Source organism: Arvicola amphibius, chromosome 18 (genome assembly GCF_903992535.2).
Source record: "Arvicola amphibius chromosome 18, mArvAmp1.2, whole genome shotgun sequence".
In the NCBI taxonomy this organism is placed as follows: Eukaryota; Metazoa; Chordata; class Mammalia; order Rodentia; family Cricetidae; genus Arvicola; species Arvicola amphibius.
Window position 1 is genome coordinate 24,592,905 of NC_052064.1, and position 20,042 is coordinate 24,612,946.

Here is a 20,042-nt window from a genome sequence, read left to right on the forward strand (position 1 = left end):
CAGAGGGTTGTGAGCCACCATGTGGTTGCTGGGAATTGAACTTAGGACCTCTGGAAGAGCAGCCAGTGCTCTTAATCTCTGAGCCATCTCTCCAGCCCCTTAGAAGTTTCTTTTATTGTTTTTACTGAGCCATATATTTTTCTCTGCTCCCCTCCCTCAACCTTCCTCTTCTACCCTCTCCCATGATCCCATGCTCCAAATTTACTCAGGAGATCTTATCTTTTTCTACTTCCCATGTAGGTTAGATCCATGTATGTCTCTCTTAGGGTCCTCTTTGTTGTCTAGGTTCTCTGGTATTGTGAATTGTAGGCTGGTTTTTCTTTGCTTTATGTCTAAAAGCCACTTACGAGTGAGTACATGTTATATTTGTCTTTCTGGGTCTGGGTTACCTCACTCAGTATGATGTTTTCTAGAAGTTTTAATAGTTTAAGAGATACTTTCATTAGATCTTCATAAGTTGTATGAGTTACTAAAGTATGGAGAATGTCATTTAGAAAATGTATTGTTTTATGAACTTAAAGGATTAACTGAAAAAGTGTGCCTTAGAGATTGTTGATTCCCCTACTTATCTTTGCTAGGTTCTTACCACACTCAGAAGAATGAGGTAAAATATACCGTAAATTACATTAGGGCAAAGAATGGTCAAATAAGTACTTAGGGAGTTCCTGTAAATCAAAATTCCTGTTGGTGGAGTAGCAGCTTAGACTCGGGAGTGTCAGTCAAGATCAGCCAGTGAAGACAGACACGCCAGAGAGGCAGAGTCTGGGAACCTAACTGAAATGTGGTCACTGCCTTCCTAGATTAATACTGTAAGATCTTGGACCAGAAGTTAGCCTTAAAAACAGAAAGAGATCTAGAGTAGCCAGTCTGGGGTGCTGCATATCTGTGGTCCCAGCACTTGGAAGGAGGACGGAAAGAGTCCAAGTACAAGGCCAGCCTCGGCTACACAGTGAGCTCAAGGCCAGCCAGCACTACATAAAACCCCATGGCCAAAGGGAAAAACCAGGAATTTGAAAAGATTTGGTAATTATGCCAATATGGGAAAAAAAGACAAGAAACTTCTCAAAGATGAGCCCAAGACCTTGAGCACGAGTGCCAGGAAGACTGGTGGCACCAACAACACAGAAGACCCTGATTTTGCAGAAAATTGAACTCAAGGAGAAAGCAAGATCACAAACTCAGAAAATATTACCTGACAAACCAGCAACACGATGGATATGCATATGATTATGGATCAGAAAACATTACCTGGATAGGCATGTTGGCTGCAGCCAATATTCTTCTCTCTTCCCTTAAACAATTTGAGATGACCACAGCTACATGCATGGGATTTCCATGAAACTTTCCCTGAAAAATACCAAAAACAGGCAGCATAAAAGGCTTTGAAGACACACATATGTCATAAGGAAATGTTACACTTAAAAATCTGCAATAATCTCCTTCTACAATTATTTGGATTCTGTTCCATATCTACTCGCTTGCAATGTCATGGAAACCTAGACTTTTAAGGAGAGAATGTTGCTGTCTTTGCTTTCAAAACTCCAAGCAGATGTTCTTTGAGACTTCTTTTTTAAAGCTCCGAACACACTGGCGGTCAGCTGACTTAGGCGCTAGGCAGGTTTTGGACAGAGCAGTTATGTCCCTGTGAGTTCTCCAGGACCAAAAGGTTCATAGCTGTGCGTGTGGTAGCTCGCTGCTCCAGCCTGTCTATCCCGAGATCCCCAGTTGATGCTATTCATGTCAATTATAACTAACTAACTAACTAACTAACTAACTAACTAACTAACTCATAACTAACATTTTACTCAAGCAAAACTAAACCCACTTTTCTTCCATGATATCTTTGACATTGAAGCATGTATATATTTTATTGCCAACGTTAATGATGCATATACTGTTAATTGGCAGCCCGAGGCACTATTGAGCCGTCAGATACATTTCTGTAAATGGAAGTTGTGAAACTCTTTAAGTGGTCGCAGTGCCCAGCAATGAGTGTGCGCTCATTTGTCTTACCCGCAAGAACTGTGTTTTCTAGCCTGGAAAACCGTAATTTAGCTAGGAGTGTTAAAACCTCTTTACCAGATTTTCTTGAGGCAAGATTAGCAAGAGGCACAGGAGGCAAGCATGCTAATTGAATCTCTGCCCTCTTCTCTTGAGGGGGTACTGATACCCATGAAATGGTCAAAAGGTCAATGGCAGGAAAGTTAGCAGTCCAAAAAGTCAAAAATTAACACCAATCAAAAGTAGATTATACAGACAACTGAACCAAAGGATCTTTCTGGAGAGAAAAATGAAGGTTGTTGGTTGTAAACATTATTATGGCTGTGACTTCTGCGGTAGTATTTTAGATTCTGTGTCGATTAACATTTCCACCTGTGAAACTGGGGTAAAAACCAGTTATTCGGGTTCCTGTTCTTCACATTCACTCTTTAAACATCTTTTCCTTCAGATCAGGGGGATAAATATCGGAAAAGAAGTCAAACTCTCACTATGTGTCAATGATATGATAGTTTACATAAGCAACCCCAAAAATTCTACCAAGGAACTTCTACAGCTCATAAAAACCTCAGTAATGTAGCAGAATACAAGATTAACTCAAAAAAATCAGCAGCCCTACTGTACACAGATGATAAATGGACTGAGGAAAAAAATCAGAGAATCAACACCCTTCACAATAGCCACAAATAGCATAAAATATCTTGGAGTAACTCTACCTAAACAAGTGGAAGACATGTATGACAAGAACTTTAAATCTTTGAAGAAAGAAACTGAAAAAGATACCAGAAAATGGAAAGATCTCCCATGCTCTTGGGTAGGTAGAATTAACATAGTAAAAATGGCAATCTTAACCAAAAGCAATCTACAGATTCAATGCAATGCCCATCAAAATCCCAGCAAAATGCTTCACAGACCTCAAAAGAACAATACTCAACTTCATATGGAAAAGAAAAAAAAAAAAAAAAACCAGGATAGCCAAAAACAATCTTGTACAATAAAGGACCTTCTGGAGGCATCACAATCTCTGACTTCAAACTCTACTACAGATCTACAGTAATGAAAACAGCCTGGTATTGACATAAAAACAGACAGGAGGACCAATGGAGTCGAACAGAAGACTCAGATATCAATCCACATACCTATGAACATCTCACTTTTTAACAAGCAAAAAATATCAAATAGAAAAAAGAAAGCATATTTAAGAAATGGTGCTGGCATAACTGGATATCCACATGTAGAAGAATGAAAATAGATCAATATCTATTGCTGTACACAAAAGTCAAGTCCAGATGGTTCAAAGACCTCAACATAAAACCAGCCACACTGAAACTCATAGAAGAGAAAGTGGGAAGTACACTTGAATGCACTGGCACAGGAAACCACTTCCTGAATATAACCCCAGTAGCACAGACACTGAGAGAAACAATAAATGGGACCTCCTGAAACTGAGAAGCTTCTGTAAATCAAAGGACACAGTCAACAAGACAAAATGGCAGCCTACAGAATGGGAAAAGATCTTCATCAACCCCACATCAGACAGAGGTCTGATCTCCAAAACATACAAAGAACTCAAGAAATTGGTCATCAAAAGAAAAAACAATCTAATAAAAATGGGGTACAGACCTAAACAGAGAACTCTTAACAGATGAATCTAAAATGGCTGAGAGACACTTCAGAAAATGCTCAGCATCCTTAGCCAGAAGAGAAATGCAAATCAAAACAACTCTGAGATTCCATCTTACACCTGTAAGAATGGCCAAGATCAAAAACACTGATGACAACTTATGCTGGAGAGGATGTGGGGTAAAGGAAACACTCCTCCATTGCTGGTAGGAATGCAAGCTGGTACGGATACGTTGCATATCAGTATGGTGTTTTCTCAGAAAATTAGGAAACAACCTTCCCCAAGACCAAGCAATACCACTTTTGGGTACATACACAAAGGATGCTCAATCATACCATAAGGACATGTGCTCAACTATGTTCATAGCAGCTTTGTTTTTCATAGCCAGAACCTGGAAACAACCTAAATGCCCCTTGAATGAAGAATGGATAAGGAAAATGTGGTACATTTACACAATGGAGCACTACACAGCAGAAAAAAATGACAACATCTTGAAATTTGCAGGAAAATAAATGGATCTGGAAAACATTATTTTGAGTGAGGTAACCCAGACCCAGAAAGACAATTATCACATGTACTCACTCAGAAGTCGTTTTTAAACACGACACAAAGAAAAAGCAGCCTACAATTCACAATTCCAGAGAACCTAGAAAACAATGAGAACCCTCAGAGAGACATACATGGATCTAATTAATCTACACGGGAAGTAGAAAGTAGAAAAAGACAAGATAGCCTGAGTAAATTGAGAGCATGGGGACCATGAGAGAGGGTAGAAGGGGAGGGGAGAAGAAGGGAAGGGAGCAGAGAAAATGTATACTTCAATAAAATCAATTTAAAAAAAAAAGAAATGCTGGGCTGGAGAGATGGCTCAGTGGTTAAGAGCATTGCCTGCTCTTCCAAAGGTCATGAGTTCAATTCCCAGCAACCACATGGTGGCTCACAACCGTCTGTAATGAGGTCTGCTGCCCTCTTCTGGCCTGCAGGCATACACACAGACAGACTATTGTATACATAATAAATAAATACATTTTTTTTTAAAAAAAGAAATGCTGAAAACAAGTATCTACCAAAAATAAATCTGTCTCTTCTTTAAGATGGAAAGTTCTAGCATAGAAGAAGTGAACTGACAGAAATTCAGAAGGGCACAGATACGAAAGTGACCCCACTCAGTCTGTGGGAATGCCGTTCCTAAACCATCTACAATTTCGGTCTATTTGAATTTGTGCCTGTTAATCCTGGCAGCTCTTGGTTCTTTCCATATAGCTTGCCTTTAAGTGCTTCTCGCCCCAGAACCTATGTTTTCCCATCTTTTACCTGACGGCATTTCACTGATAAGAAAGGGGTTCTTTTCGGGCTAATTTGGAAGTTCTACAATGAATACAAATTGAGACTTTGTCCTGGGCGGAGGATCCCTCTGATGCTGCAGACACACCGTGTTGCCTTTTCTCTTCTGTTGATGGAGGACCGCCCATGGAGGAGCCATCCTCAGCACTCTGCTGTGCTGAGCTCATCATCAGTCTCCTGCCAACCCTAAACTTCCATGTCCTTCCTTGCATCTCTGCTTTCCTCCATGTCTTTCATTGTTTCTTTCCTTTAAGGGCCAAGCATCAACTCTCTTTTCATTGAAGAATGCATTATTACTTTCCTCTGCGTATTCAATATCAAATTATTATTTCGTGTTCCTAAGTATTAAAGACGTGTTCCTGCTCACCTTTGAGTGGTGTCTATGAATATAGATCTCAGAACAGCAATAAAATGAACCCCAACATGTGTGTTGCTTGCAAGGGAAGAAGCAACCCAGAGGGAGACACGCTTCTTTCTCAAGGTATTGCAAAGGTTTCAAGCTCCCTGCAGTGACCCCCACTGTCTCCTAGTGTCGGTCAATAGAAGCTTTTAAGTGCAGCAAAGTTGGGTTTATTAGTCTTTTCCCCAGTGATTAGAATTTTTAATGATCTGCTTAATAAACCTTTTACTAGGTTTCTGTAGTGGGGATTTTTTTCCTTTGTCTTTCTGAGTCTAGATGAACATAGAGATTAGGGGTTCTAAATGCTACAGCTGTGACTGCTACAATGTTATCCTGGTGTTTGTAGCCAGGGCTTCTATCTACAATGTTATCCTGGTGTTTGTAGCCAGGGCTTCTGTCTACAATGTTATCCTGGTGTTTGTAGCCAGGGCTTCTATCTACAATGTTATCTTGGTGTTTGTAGCCAGGGCTTCTGTCTACAATGTTATCCTGGTGTATGGTAGCCAGGGTCTCTAGCTACAATGTTATCCTGGTGTTTGTAGCCAGGACGTCTGTCTACAATGTTATCCCGGTGTTTGTAGCCAGGGTGTCTATCTGTACAACAATGGTAACTGGGATATTGAGAGTAACAACACCAGTAGCCCTAATAATCTAGTTTTGCTGTTAATTTCAGTTTATTTGGAGCTTTTCAGTGAAGAAAATCTCCTTTATTTTTTTTTCCTTTTGTTACACAGTTCCAACAGCATTGAGAACCCTTTGTTTCCACTGCTGGCCCAGTTCTGTCATAAATCCTGTCTTCCCACCAACATGAGAGGTCTTTGGTTCTGTCTTGGAGATCCATGGGCAGTGAGTGTCACTGGAGCTTTCCAGTAAGTCCTGATAGCAAGCAGGTAGGGCTTTCTGCATTTCCATGCACATTTCAGAATCAGCTTGCAAGATTCCCTTGTGCACACACGTTCACACACTTCACACATTCACAGAATTGCCTTCCCTCCCCCTTTCAGCCCCCCTCCCTCCCTCCCTCCCTCCCTCCCTCCCTCCCTCTCCTCTCTCTCCTCTCTCTCTCTCTCTCTCTCTCTCTCACACACACACACACACACACACTCAGTTTCAGTGTCATTGGATCTTTAAAGCAATTAAGGGAAATTTGGTACGCAATGCATATTGTTCTGATCCAGTCATAGCAGAACTGTAAAATGTCTCTCTGTTCCATAGGAGATCTGAAACATCTTTTGTTGGGGGTAACTTCTGTTTAGTTAATATTGTTTTGATATGAGAATACCTGATGCCCTCCTCCTGTGGCCAATATATAGAAATAGTCAAATTTGTGTGTCGATTTTGAGTCTAGAAAAGTTGCTGACTGCTATAGATTCCAATGATGTATTTGTAGTATTTGTTAGCAATTCGAAATTTTTTTTTGGTTTTTTGAGACAGGGTTTCTCTGCAGCTTTAGAGCCTGTCCTGGAGCTAGCTCTTGTAGACCAGGCTGACCTCAAACTCACAGAGATCCGCCTGCCTCTACCTCCCGAGTGCTGGGATTAAAGGCGTGCGCCACCACTGCCCGGCTAGCAATTCTAAATTTTTATCTGTACTTTTTTTCTGGATTTTCCCATTAACCACCTCTGTAGACTCTCCCTCCCTTTCAATCATTTCCTTTCCATCCAGGCTTCGTCTTCAAGACTAGTTTAGCAGTGTATTAGCTAAAATCCAGACACGGATTTTCTTCTTTTCCTGCAACAACACAACTTCTAATAAAACTTAATTTTGATCTGATAGAGACTCCGATGACCCCAGCCACACAGTTTGTTGATATCTGCTTTGTGACCCAGCATATGGACAACTTGTAAAAATTTCATGTTAACTTGAAAGGAATGGGTATCCTGTAGTGTTTTGTACAAATAATTTATTCTGTTTTATTAAGCGAGGTATCATTTTGTATATATTTTGTATACATTTCTTTCTATCTTGGTGCTGGCTTTTTTAACTATCAAGTTTATAAGTTCTTGAAAGAATTATGTCAAAAGCTACTTTGTAAGTTGTTCTTCTGTTTCTGATAGAAATATTTAGATGTATAACATATTGCTCTTGATTAAATAAAGTCTTTCATGGCTATGGACTGAACTTTAGCTTCAGTAATGACTTTTACCCTAAAGCAAGATGACTAACTATGACATAATGCTTTTTAGTCACACACGTTTTGGCTTAATTCAAGAACTCAGTTTCAGAGTGGGCATTGATATTTGAGTCACCAGTATCATACATACATAAAAGGGTAAATACTTATGAAATAAATGTGACAAACACATCCCAACCCTTCTTTGCTTCTTTAGAGTGCACTTTCCTGAATTTTGTGTAAGCTCAGAATTCATTGCCGCTGCGTTTCCATAGAGCGGTCCTGTGGGTTGTCCAGACACCAGGGATGTGTCTCATTTCTCGAGAGCCTGGGCAGCTGCTCTCGCCTTCCCGTAAGGTTCCATACTGCAACTTTCACCAGAAGTTCTCAGTAAAGACTGGCCTTCGAATCCCTTCCAGGACGGCCAGCTGCTTTGTTGATTGATGCACTGAGCGCTCTAGTAGTCTAGTCATACTGCCACGGTTAGCAACCACATCACTACGTAGTTAGGGAGATGGCTGCTAACTGCTCGTCTGGCTGCCCTTATCCATGCACTACTGCTCTCAGTGGCGATTGCTTATGAGGAGGCGTGTTTCCTGCGCGTCTGTGTATGTGCCTTGGACATGCCCGGGGCCAGCGGAAGTCAGAAAAGGGCATCAGATGCCCTGCAGCTGGGATTACAGATTGCTGTGAATCACCACGTGGGCGGGTGATGGAAACTGAACCTAGATCCTCTGCAAGAGTAGCAAATGGGTTCAGCTCTGAGCCATCTCTCCAGCCACTGTTCTTGCTCTTAGACATTGTTGAGCAGTTTCAATTAGAGTACCACTGCAGCAATGAACTGAAACAAGGTAACAGGGATATGTTGCTTTTTATGATCTGAGTCTTACGCCTTTGAAGATTTTTTAAATTTCTTTTCTTTTTTTTAGATTCCCCCAAACTGCAAATAAAGACATTTTAGATCTTGCCAAGGCAAATCGGCCTCCCACCCTCTAGCATTAGCTGTTTGATTAAACACATATTTTCACTTTTTTTCCAGTAGCATTGTGCTGGAAATGAGGTGCATTCTGTTCAGCAAGCAGGATGCTCCTGATGCAGGTGTATGTTCTAAGGCTGATGTAGTGCAATGCAGGATGCTCCTGATGCAGGTGTGTGTTTTAAGGCTGATGTAGTGCAATGCAGGATGGATGCTCCTGATGCAGGTGTGTGTTTTAGGGCTGATGCTATGCTCTGCAGGATGCTCCTGATGCAGGTGTATGTTCTGAGGCTGATGCAGTGCACTGCAGGATGCTCCTGATGCAGGTGTATGTTCTGAGGCTGATGCAGTGCACTGCAGGATGCTCCTGATGCAGGTGTATGTTCTGAGGCTGATGCAGTGCACTGCAGGATGCTCCTGATGCAGGTGTATGTTCTGAGGCTGATGCAGTGCACTTCAGGATGCTCCTGATGCAGGTGTATGTTCTGAGGCTGACGCTGTGCACTGCAGGATTCACTTCTTATGGCTTCTGACTGTTCAGAGTTCTTTCATCCCTTCTAAGGAATTTGGCTATTGCTCTTGTCACAGTTTTTCTGTGTGAGATTGGCAATCTGTACATCATGAATTCAGTCATAGAATACAACCTAGCTCCTGGTGGGTGAATTCCTTTCTTACATCATATAAAGCATTTATTGCTGCTTTCCAAGAAAATATGAAGCTGAATCATTTAACCAGCAACAAATGTGTATTAGACAAATGTCAATGTTGATTCGTTCTTGACTCATTCTATACACACCACAATCTGTCTGAACTGTAAACTGTAGTTTCTATTCTGATGACATTTTAAGAAGTAATTAAGCAACATGTGTTATAACAACAGAGGATGTAATTCAAGAGAAGTCACAACCACATGAGTAGCGATGACCTAATTCCATATCACATACCATAACAGTGACATTGGGACTGCCACATGGCAACAGCAATTGAGAAGTGTCAAATATAAGATGCATCCTCTGAGCTGGGGGAGGGCTCTCAGTCATTGCTAACGAGGGTGTAAACAACAAAAGGGATTTGGGAAGACGGTTTGACAATTCCTTATAAAACTAAACACACTCTTGTCACGGCCTCGGGCAAACCCTCTTTTGTATTTATTTAAGAAGGCTGGAAACTTATTTACTTACACACAACTACCATCTATACATGGGAGCTTGAAATAGCCACATTAATAATTGCTAATATTTAGAGGTGGGAAACATCCTTCAGTCGGAGAATTGGTCGCGTAAACTATTGTATATATGGTCAAGATATTATTTAGTACTAAAAGAAATGTTACCAAAGTATGAATACAAAATAAATACACACTGCTAAGAAATATGTCAGTCTGAAATGTTTTATAATTTCAAGAAAACTTAAAACTTGGGAGGTAGGGCTAGGCAGGTTGCTCAGTTAAGGGCTTGTCACGTGAGTGTAGGAACCCGAGTCTAACGCCATGGAAAAGCTAGGCACGGAGGGATACATTTGTAATGCTTGCGTTGTAGGGCAGAGACAGTGGGTCCCTGAAGCTCAACTTGCCTGCCAGCTCTGAAGACCGGTGGGCTCCAGGTTCAGAAAAAGGCCATCGCAAAAGATAAGGCGGAGAGCAACTGAGGAAGACACTCTGACTTGACCCCAGACCTTCACATTTGTGTGCACCCACATGAACACATGTGCCCCCCGCAGCCGCCACACACGCAAAGTAGGAAGACCGTAATAGAGACAGTGATTGCCAGGAGTTTGGAGGAGCACATAGTGTGGGGAAGGGAACAGTGAAACTGTCTTGTGCTATATTACTGTGGTGGAGACGGAACATTGCTCCATGTTAAAACCCATAGAACTATAATGTAAACTATAGATCTAATCACCATCAGTTGGGACAAGCGCACCACAGTAATATAATATTTAAGAAAAATTGTCTAGCGGGAGAGAGGATGGGCGGGTAGGACGTACGTGGGATCTCTACTTTCTACTTGCGTTTTTGGGAATTTTATTTATTATTTATTGATGGAAGTGACAGTTCTCACCCACTCCTGCCTGAAGCAACCCTTCCACTGGAGTTAAGACTGGTTTGCTTGTTTGCCCCCTTTTTTTTATTGATAGTGTCTTACACAACACAGGATGGTCCTAAAATTGCTATGTAGCTGTGGATGGCCTTGAACCCCCTGCTTCTCTGTTTCTCTGGTGCTAGGTTTTGGGTGTGCTCCAACCACGCCCAGCACAAAACTGGCTTTGATGCAACAGAAATGAGGTGTAGGTTCTCAATGGTTTGGTTTGGTTTTTGAGATAAAATCTCACTATGTTCCTTGACTGGCCCGAGACTCACTATTAGACCAGGCTGGTCTCAAACTCATAGAGATCCACCTGCCTCCGCCTTCCAAGTGTCGGATGTAAAGGTTTTTGCTACTATATCCAACTTCCAAAAGATGTACATTTTAAAGCCTTTTCTTCATGCCAACACCAACACACTTAAACCAGCAAAAAACCAGCTGCAAGTGTGTGCATATTTAAGAACAGGCTTCCTAAAGGCACTAAGCGTGTCTTCCGGTCACACTTCTTTCTGTTTTGATTGACTAATGTTGACTGATGGATTGACAGACATACTGTAGAATTACCAGGGAAACCTAACTCTGGATGCATCTGTGACCGAGTTTCTAGACTAAGTTAACGGGAGTAGGCAGACCACCGCAAATGTGAGTGCCCCACTCCACGTGCTGGGAGCGCTGGACCGGGCACCGGCACCTGTCTCTGCTTCCTACTGCAGGTACGGTGGGACCAGCTGCCTCTCTCTCCTTCCTTTCTCAAATGGCTTTCAAGTATTATGTCACACAACAAGATGAGGCGCTAATGCACCCAAGAAGACAATCTCCCCAGACAGCTACTCTGCGCAGGTCCTAATGCACCCATGAAGACAATCTCCCCGAGACGGCTACTCTGCGCAGTTCCACGCAGCCACAGGACCTGATTCGGTGCCTCAGACATTCACTTCATGACTTCAGGCAAACGGCCTGTTAATCTTCATTGCTTGGGAAGAGCCTGCCAGACAACTGAAAGACCTTTGCAGCTGGCAAAGCGCTCTAAATAAGAGAGGGTTTCCGGATCGCTCCAAGGCTACGCTAGGGGAGTTTTAACTCTCTCCCACATAAATCAACAGCAAAGCAGTACAAAACCAATTTCTTTGTAGTTTAACTGACATGACCAAACTGGCCATCTGTGTACCAGGAAGTATCAAAGAAATTCAAATAAAAATTACAGATATAAAATGTAAAATAAAAACTACAGATATAAAAGAAGCTTCAGAGCCGGGCGGTGCTGGCGCACGCCTTTATTCCCAGCACTCGGGAGGCAGAGGCAGGCGGATCTCTGTGAGTTCGAGACCAGCCTGGTCTACAAGAGCTAGTTCCAGGACAGGCTCCAAAGCCACAGAGAAACCCTGTCTCGAAAAACCAAAAAAAATAAAAAATAAAAAAAAATTAAAGAAGCTTCAGAAAATGTAAGACTGTGTTTGGGTTTTTTGTTTGTTTGGTTGGTTTTGTTTTGTTTTTGTTTTGTTTAATAAATGACGGTGGGGACTTTTCTGGCACTTCTTGACTCACAGGAGGATACCACACTTGTCTCTGAATAAAATAATTCACTCTCAGTCCAGAGCTGTTAGCAAAGACATCATTAAAAACTCCATTTTTCTGGCATAGACAAGGCAGGGAAAGCAGGTGTCACGCCCTCAGCAGTGATGACCTTGGGCAGCCGACTCCAGATGGGGCTTTTCACTTCTAATTTAATTCCTTGGCATTGGAGTTCTTTTAAATAGTTAAGCGTGCGTTGGTTTAAGGATTAAAACTACATAGAAATGATAAGTGTGCGCATGCGATACCAAAGCCTATCTTTCGCTTTGATGTCTGCAGATTTTTTTTTAATAAAAGATGAATTTTGGTTTTAAAATTATCAGCCAACTCAAAAGAGATGCTGGAGACTGCTATGATGGCTAATAGTCTGTGCCCACAGGGAACTCACAGATCAACTTGAATTTGAAATAGGAAATGAGCAAAGGTGGATGCTAACCTTGATCACAAGAAAAACAGTCCCTGCATATATTGAGTACCTACCGTATACAGGGTACTTCTCAGGTAGCTCTGGCAAGGTAGGCATTAGTAGGCACGGGTGTTATGTCACTTTGGGGTATTATATCATCTCTAAGGAGTTGAAGAACCAGAAACTCAAGGAAAAGCAACCTCAAACCCAGGTGCCCTTCATTCCACAACTTTGGGCTTTCTAAATTACTACTACGGCAAGACAACAACAACCTGATACCTTTTTGGTTAATACGCTCTGGGAACCACAAACTGCTTTTAATTTCACATTGTCAGACATTCTATTATTTCTGTAAGGAATGTATTCAAGGCCGTCATTAGTTATGGAACCTGAAGACAGGTGGAGTGTTTGACAAGCAGCAGAGAGATGCCACGTGTTGACCACGAAGTTAAGTGGCTCTGGCTGTTGTCACTTAGAGGTCTCCCAAACTGTGGAAGTTCTACTTATTGCTAGAGGCAGCCCTGCCGTGGCTGCTGGGGGCCCTGGGTGCCCTGTCAGGATCTAATGAGGAACATTGAGAACGCAAAGTCCTGGCCACTGTTGACTCTCTCTGGAATATTCTTAGTGGCTGCCTTGATGACATTACACAGGTCTTCTACCAAAGACTGGGCTTGCCGTCCCAGCCATAAAAGCAGCGAGTCCCTCAATCTCATGTTCCCCTCGAGTACTGCACCCCACTGAAGGCGCAGACACCCTGCATGAGCTCACATGTGACCTCTGTAGGCCCCCTACTTGAAAGCAAAATCAAAAACCGTATTGTATCATATTTTGGCAGATACCTATCAAAACAGAGAAAAGGCAAGGCTGAGTTCTCCATCAATTACAAGATTAGTTTTTAAAAAGTATTAGAATGACAAGGTTGTGTGTATAATCTGATACTGGAGAGGCCTTCTTAAATGAAGACAGTATTTTTAGAAATGGTGTAAAAAAGATAGGCTTTTCATTAGATTAAAAAGGGGATTTTGGTGTGGAAAATAATGAAATCAAAAATCATGGTAGACTAAGGAAATAGTAACTCATAAGAATTATTAGTACGTGAAAAGATGTAAAGTTTTTAAAAACTTGAAGCTGATGGAAAACTCAGTGGAGAAGAAAAAGGGAGTCACAGAAAGAGGACAACCAAGTGTGGGAACGGATGCCCAGCCTCACAATCAGATAAGGGAAGGAAAAGGGGAAGGAGTTCCCCAAAATCCTATTGGCAAAGATTAAAGATAATTACAACTGGAATTGGAGCCAGCAAGATGGCTCAGTGAGTAAGGTGCTTGCTGGCAACGCCTGACAACCCAGGTTCAATCCCTGGAATCCACATGGGAAGGGAGAACCAGCTTCTACAAGCTGATTCCTGATGTATCACACCACACCCACACACACACCCACACACACATGAATATATATATATCCATGGTTAATGAAAATGAAGATAATCATTCTTTCCTATTCTGCTGATAACCTGTGAATTTGTGACATCTTAGAAAAGCAATCTCATAACTCTCGAGTTTTAAAATGCTTACTATTGTAACTAGTAAGTACATTTCTAGACCCCGATCCTGTACAACTTAAGGCAGGACCCGTCACGATCTATGCACAACCGGCAGTACGGAGCCTGCACACCGAGCAGGACTCGTGCGGTGAATCACCCGTGCACCCACACTGCAGACCGTTTGTCCCCATCCATGAGAGAGGGCTCCTGTGCAGTCAGATTTGGAAAGCAGAGAAATGAATAATAGGGTTTCGCTTTTGTCAGAGGTAAACTCTTGACATCATCACTTACAAAACCCCGTAGCCACACGCACACGTTCGCATGGGCGTAATTCACGTATTTGCCGCTTGTGTTTAACCGTGGAATCATGGATGGGAAAACCTGCACACTTAACTGTGAGTGTGGATGTCTGTAAGGGTGGTGATGGTGTGCATGGAGGTGAGCAATAAAGAAGTGAGAAAACATTAAGTAAGGCTGGATGTATAATTCCACCTGCTTTAGGGGAAGTGATAGCTGGATATTGATGGCGCAAGAGTACAAAAAGATAGGAACCGAAAAGTAAATAGTGGTTGCATGATTTTGGTGGAAATTTGCGGGTTTTTTTCTTGCTTTTTAGACTTTTCATTATGATTTAAATTTTCATGAAGACCTGCATAATTTAAGCCGTCAGAAAAACACAAAGCGGTTTTGATTCTCATGAGTTCTGTTGGTAATTTTTTTAAAGTGGTTTATATAATGATCAAAATGTGGGGCATCAGAACCTGAAACAAGAAGTGGAGAGAGACTCTTTCAATCAGAGGAAATAAAACCATTCTGTGGGTCGACATTTGAGAAGCAGCCTCCAAAGGGCTACTTCCCGTCTGCAATCCACCTCAGTTGGGGTGGAAGTACAGATTACTCATTGAAACACGGGGAGGGATTAAGATGAGGGTGTGGCCAACAGCCCATAAATAATGGAGAATTAGTGCTTGAATAACCTGTAAGTCAGCTGCAGACGCGAGGACAGGATCCAGAACCTCTGCCCCGGCACCTAGAGTGAACTTCACAGTGGCCTCCGTGCTACCCAAGTATCTGCCTGTGGTCCCCTTCTCCGACAGGACACTGTTGAGAAGCTGCTAATCGAGGTTCTGTGGTTCTCAAAGGTCAGCCCCAGGCTGGCTCAGGCCACCATGACCCTCTTTCCATTTTAACCCAGATGTATTTGTCTCCATCCCTCAGCCCCTTGCTGATTTAGAGCTCAGTATGGACGTGTTCCCTCTTCTCTTATCGTTTTGGGTGAAACCTCATATCAAGCCACGCGTTTGGGTATCCTATGTCCTCTGGGCACTAATGATGCTCTTGACAGCCTGACCCAGCAGCGCTTGAACACAGCCGTCGTGGTGATGGCTTCCCTAGAAGAATGTCCTGGGAAGTCCTTGGGATTTGAGGTCAAATCTGGGGCCTTAGATGCTTTCATGCCATCGTTAACAATGACATTTAGAGAAAGGCCACCCCCTCCCTCTGCCTTCATTCCTCCTGTGTGAAATGCAAGCCCCACTTTCTCTCGTAAGCGATGAGAATTAAGTGGGATGTTGGCATGATCACAATCAATCATTAAATTAAGGTCATTACACATGTTTTTTTTTGATTGCTGAAGTAAAAATATCCTTTGTGGGAACTTTTTAAAATGCAAAATCACTAAGATTCAGGAAAATCCCCGAGAAAATAAAAATCATCTGAATCCCTGTTTAACTGATCTCAATATTTTGATATGTTCCTGAATATTTTCTCCATGTGTGTAGTCTAGAGGCATACATTAAAATACATTTCAAAGCATACTATGCATCGCTATTAATCTGCGATTTCACTTAACTTATACTTCAATACATTAAAATTCTTCAAAAATATAATTTTAATAATGACTGAATGGTTATTTTAGCCCTGGTCTGATTTTTTTTTATAAATAATTTTTTTTCATTTAGATTTTTGTCTTTCACCATCAAAGTAGTTTTTATTAACCCAAACTTGCTAAATTATAACATTTAGATCTTGCTCACTTATATTTTTACCTTGTTAGAAAACTGAACAAGATTCATGAAAATACGCCACACATCGATTTTATTTATAATTTCTACTTCCTACATAATCTAATGTTACTTAATATGCCATAACTTCCATAAACTTGATCCATAAAGGTTCATTTGAAATGGGCTCTCCTAACATTACACAATATTTGTCCAGATTATTACTTTGGGGTTTAAATCTGACGTTTTGAAATGGCTTCCTAGGTCTCAGAAGCAGTAAATTAAACATTACATGTCCTTAGTACCAAATCAATGTCAGATTTATGTTCTCATTTTCATTCTGTGTTCCAAAATAACATGGTAACAATAGTTTGCTTTGGATCATTATACACCCCGCGTTTTACTTTGGACTCTGCCAAAAGCTCAAACACTGGGCGGTTGCTTATGAGGATCAGGGTTAAGTTTTATGTTGATTCCAAATGAAAACCATATTATAGCAGGCGGATGCCATCAGCTTCCACCTCCACTTTCAGACGCCGCCTTCGGCTCTTCCCGTTTACCGTTTCTTTTGCTTGTGTGTTGCTTGCTTTCCGATCTCTGCTGCCTTTGCTCTTGTCTTCCCCAGACCTTTGTGGAGGTGGTCGACTGTGCTAACAGCACTGACTCCCGAGCTTACCGGAAGTAATTTTGCACACGGCCCTGTCTCCGTTAGCATCCTCGGGGGATAACGTCGCGCTCACTGCCGACTCTGGGCTGCTGTGCAGATAGAGTGGATCGTGGTTCTGCCCAGTCCCCACTTCCACCTTCTGTGCTGTCACCAACCGCAGTCTCCCATTGAGGCCAGAATTTTATTATATGGGATAAAAGCTAAAGTTTTCAATTTTCCAGGGCAGTTCGCAAGCTTGGCATAGTTTAATTTAAACATCCGTTCGTTTGTTGTAGGGGGCGGGAGCGGGGTGCATGCCACGGTCCGTGTGGAGGTCAGAGGACAGCCTGTAGGAACTGCTTCTCTCCTTCAACCCTGTGGGGGGCTCCAAATATTTCAAATTTATGCCCACGTGGTGTCTTAGTTAACTTAGGAAACTCTTCTAGAACTTACTCCCAGCTGCCGGTCTCCTTCTCTAGCATTTTGTCTCCACGAATCGCCTGTGTTGGCTCTTGTGTGTCTGAGATCCACGCGCTATGTTCTTTCACGCGCCCACACTGGGACTCCAGGGTCCGCCTTGCGATCTCCGTGGGGTCAGCTATGTCAACGCGGTTTAAATTCCACCCATTCTCTTTTGCCCGCCATGGGTCCTTTCTCACGCCAGCCACGATTGCTCTCTGCGTGTTCTTCTTTCAAACTTTCCGTCCTAACCTATTTGTCCTTCAAGGTTTCCGCCTTGCTGTATGGTTTCCTAGAAAGTTCTTCAGGCAACAGAATGTCAACAGAGCATTTTCAGAAGTCTGTCGTCTGATACTTAAGGCATGCTTGGAGTTTTTTATTATAAGGAGTCAAGGTTGGTTTCTCTGATTTCTATCTACCTGACCCTTGGATATATTTTATTTAAATTTTAGAGTTTAAAATCCAGCCATCTCACATAGTAATGTTGTATTTTTCTTCACACACACACACACACACACACACACACACACACGCATGCGCTCATGCACATATATATGTATAAAAGGAAATATTATATATAAGTAGGCTTTAATGAGTGTGTGTGTGTGTGTGTGTGTGTGTGTGTGTGTGTGTGTGTGTTGAGACAGAGTTTATCTCTGGCTGTCCTGGAACTCACTTTGTAGACCAGGCTGGCCTCAGACTCACAGAGATCCGCCTGCCTCTGCCTCCTAAGTGCTAAGATTAAAGGCATGCGCCACCACTGCCCGGCCCTTTCATATATTTTATCTGAAACTTCTGAGAGATTTTCATGCTAATTACAAATGTGAAGTCCTCGTTAGCCAAGAAGCCGCTCTTTACCGCAGTTGGAGGCGATTACAGAAAACCACAGCTGAACACAATACAGTTATCAACGGGCCCTGCAAGCCCAGCCCCAGTGGATACATCATAGCTCCTGCATCTATGGCTAGGGGAACTTCGTGGGAGGGAGGGAGAGAGGATGAAAGGCTGTAACCACCAGAATACTAGGAAGTCTGCTGTGCAGCACTGTCTCCCAGAAATGACGGCATCAACAGGACAAGAACAATGGCAGTATCAATGGACATTTTTCCCCCAAAGGGAGAATATTTCATGGGGTCCCCTCACTAGACAAAGGACCGCGGGCAGCTGATAACTGTCGGGGGAAGTAGAAGGTGCTCCTTCCATGGATGAGCCCTCTTATTGACTGTCTAGTGCAGAAGGTCAGCCCTAAAGCCGTACATGTACAGACAACAAGCATCGACCTTGCAGGTGGTATTCATATATGTTTGGGCAAACACATACATTCTTATGTCTCTATGTGGGCAATGTTAATATTCAAAGACAAAAAAGCTACCGGCTTGAGGGAGGAGTGTGAGGGAGGGGGGAAAGGGAGAAGAGAAAGTGACATAATTCTATTTCAGTTAAGGGCATTTAAACGTCTTAAAATAGTTTTTAAAACTGAACTGAATAAAAACAGCCCAGCGGCCCGTTTTCCTTCACTTATCTCCTCTGCTCATCTCAACTCTTAACTCGAAGACAAATCTCACTGAGCCCTCGTCGTTTACTCTCTGCTCGGCTTGAAGGAAGCCGTGCAGACGGATGGTTTCCCCCCCCCCCCCCCAGGCTCTGTAAGAGTACAGCATGTGTACAGCCATCCACCCGTCTCCCGTGAGCAACGGCAGGTTTGAGACCAGGAGCAGTAAGCAGTGGAGCGTCCTAGGTATCGGAGCCTTTTTTATAACGCTGCAACGTACAATACCATTCAGATAACCACAGAACACAACTCTGCGGCAAAATAAAATCTTTCTGTCTGCAACTAAATTTCCCAAACAGGAGAAATGCAGGGGAGCCTCATGGGGTCAAAGTTCACCACCCTAAGACTAGGGTGGCTGATATCACCACCCTTTCATGTGTCTTTCCTTTCCAGCTTCCCTGTAGTTAATATATAGTACTCATATATCAGATGAAAAGCCTATTCTTCTAACGGGACAGTACAGGAACTACCAGTGAATAGAACTTTCCTCATGTTCAGGTCTGACATTTTCTGGGAGATGATAAGATTGTATTGTAGACGTCTTTGTTCATTTACACCAAAGAGAAAAAGAAGTGCCCAGGGGGCATATATGAAAGACGTTGGTTTGTTCGTTTGCATTGCCCTGGCTGGCCCAGAACTCACGGTGTAGGTCAGAATACCCAGATGCTCGCAGATAACAGCCTCTCTCTGAAGCCCCCTGCACCAGCTATAAAGGTGAGCTTTGTTTTCCAGACTTGGGATTTAATGGACCAGAAAACTTCAGCACAAGATTCTGGAACTGGGAAATGAATGTATTAAAGGATGCCCCACAGCCAGCACTGTGGGCCCCACCCCTTCAGCCCGCAGAACGGCTCTAAAAGGCCTGCTGTGCAAGCCTGAGAACCGGAGTTTGGGTCTTGAACCCACAGCAGGAGAGGCCCCACTCCTGAAAGCCTTTCCTTGACCTCCGTACATGTGCCCCATGACACGCATGTGCCCACAGGCATATGTCATACATATATATGTGAAATAATAATATATAATAAAACAAACATTAAAACATGAAATATTCCTTTCTAAATGACTAGAAACAGTACATATCATCACAGCAATGTCCCGAGAAAGGAATAATTATGACAATTAACAACTCTTGTTTTTTTTATTATCCTGCCAGCTGGTAAAAAACTTGTTAAATACGACTGCTGGCTGGTGGTTTGAGACCTTCTTAAGCCGAGACTCAACTCTCCTGGTGTTCCTACTTCCAGATGCAAAATCCTGGCTCCTATAGAGACAGAACCACTTTAGGGACAGGGGCAGGTAGGTGTTTCAGAAGGCCAGGGAGCATC

General features: G+C 42.6%; 1 protein-coding gene across 1 annotated transcript in view; it reads right to left on the minus strand.

Annotated features, from left to right (window-relative positions):
* Positions 1–20,042, minus strand: part of Stat4 (signal transducer and activator of transcription 4) — an 89,062-nt gene that overhangs the window by 34,881 nt on the left and 34,139 nt on the right. The window contains exon 4 of the mRNA XM_038315323.2: positions 1,249–1,347. Coding sequence (XP_038171251.1) covers positions 1,249–1,347 — 99 coding nt within the window. The remainder of the gene's footprint in view (positions 1–1,248; positions 1,348–20,042) is intronic.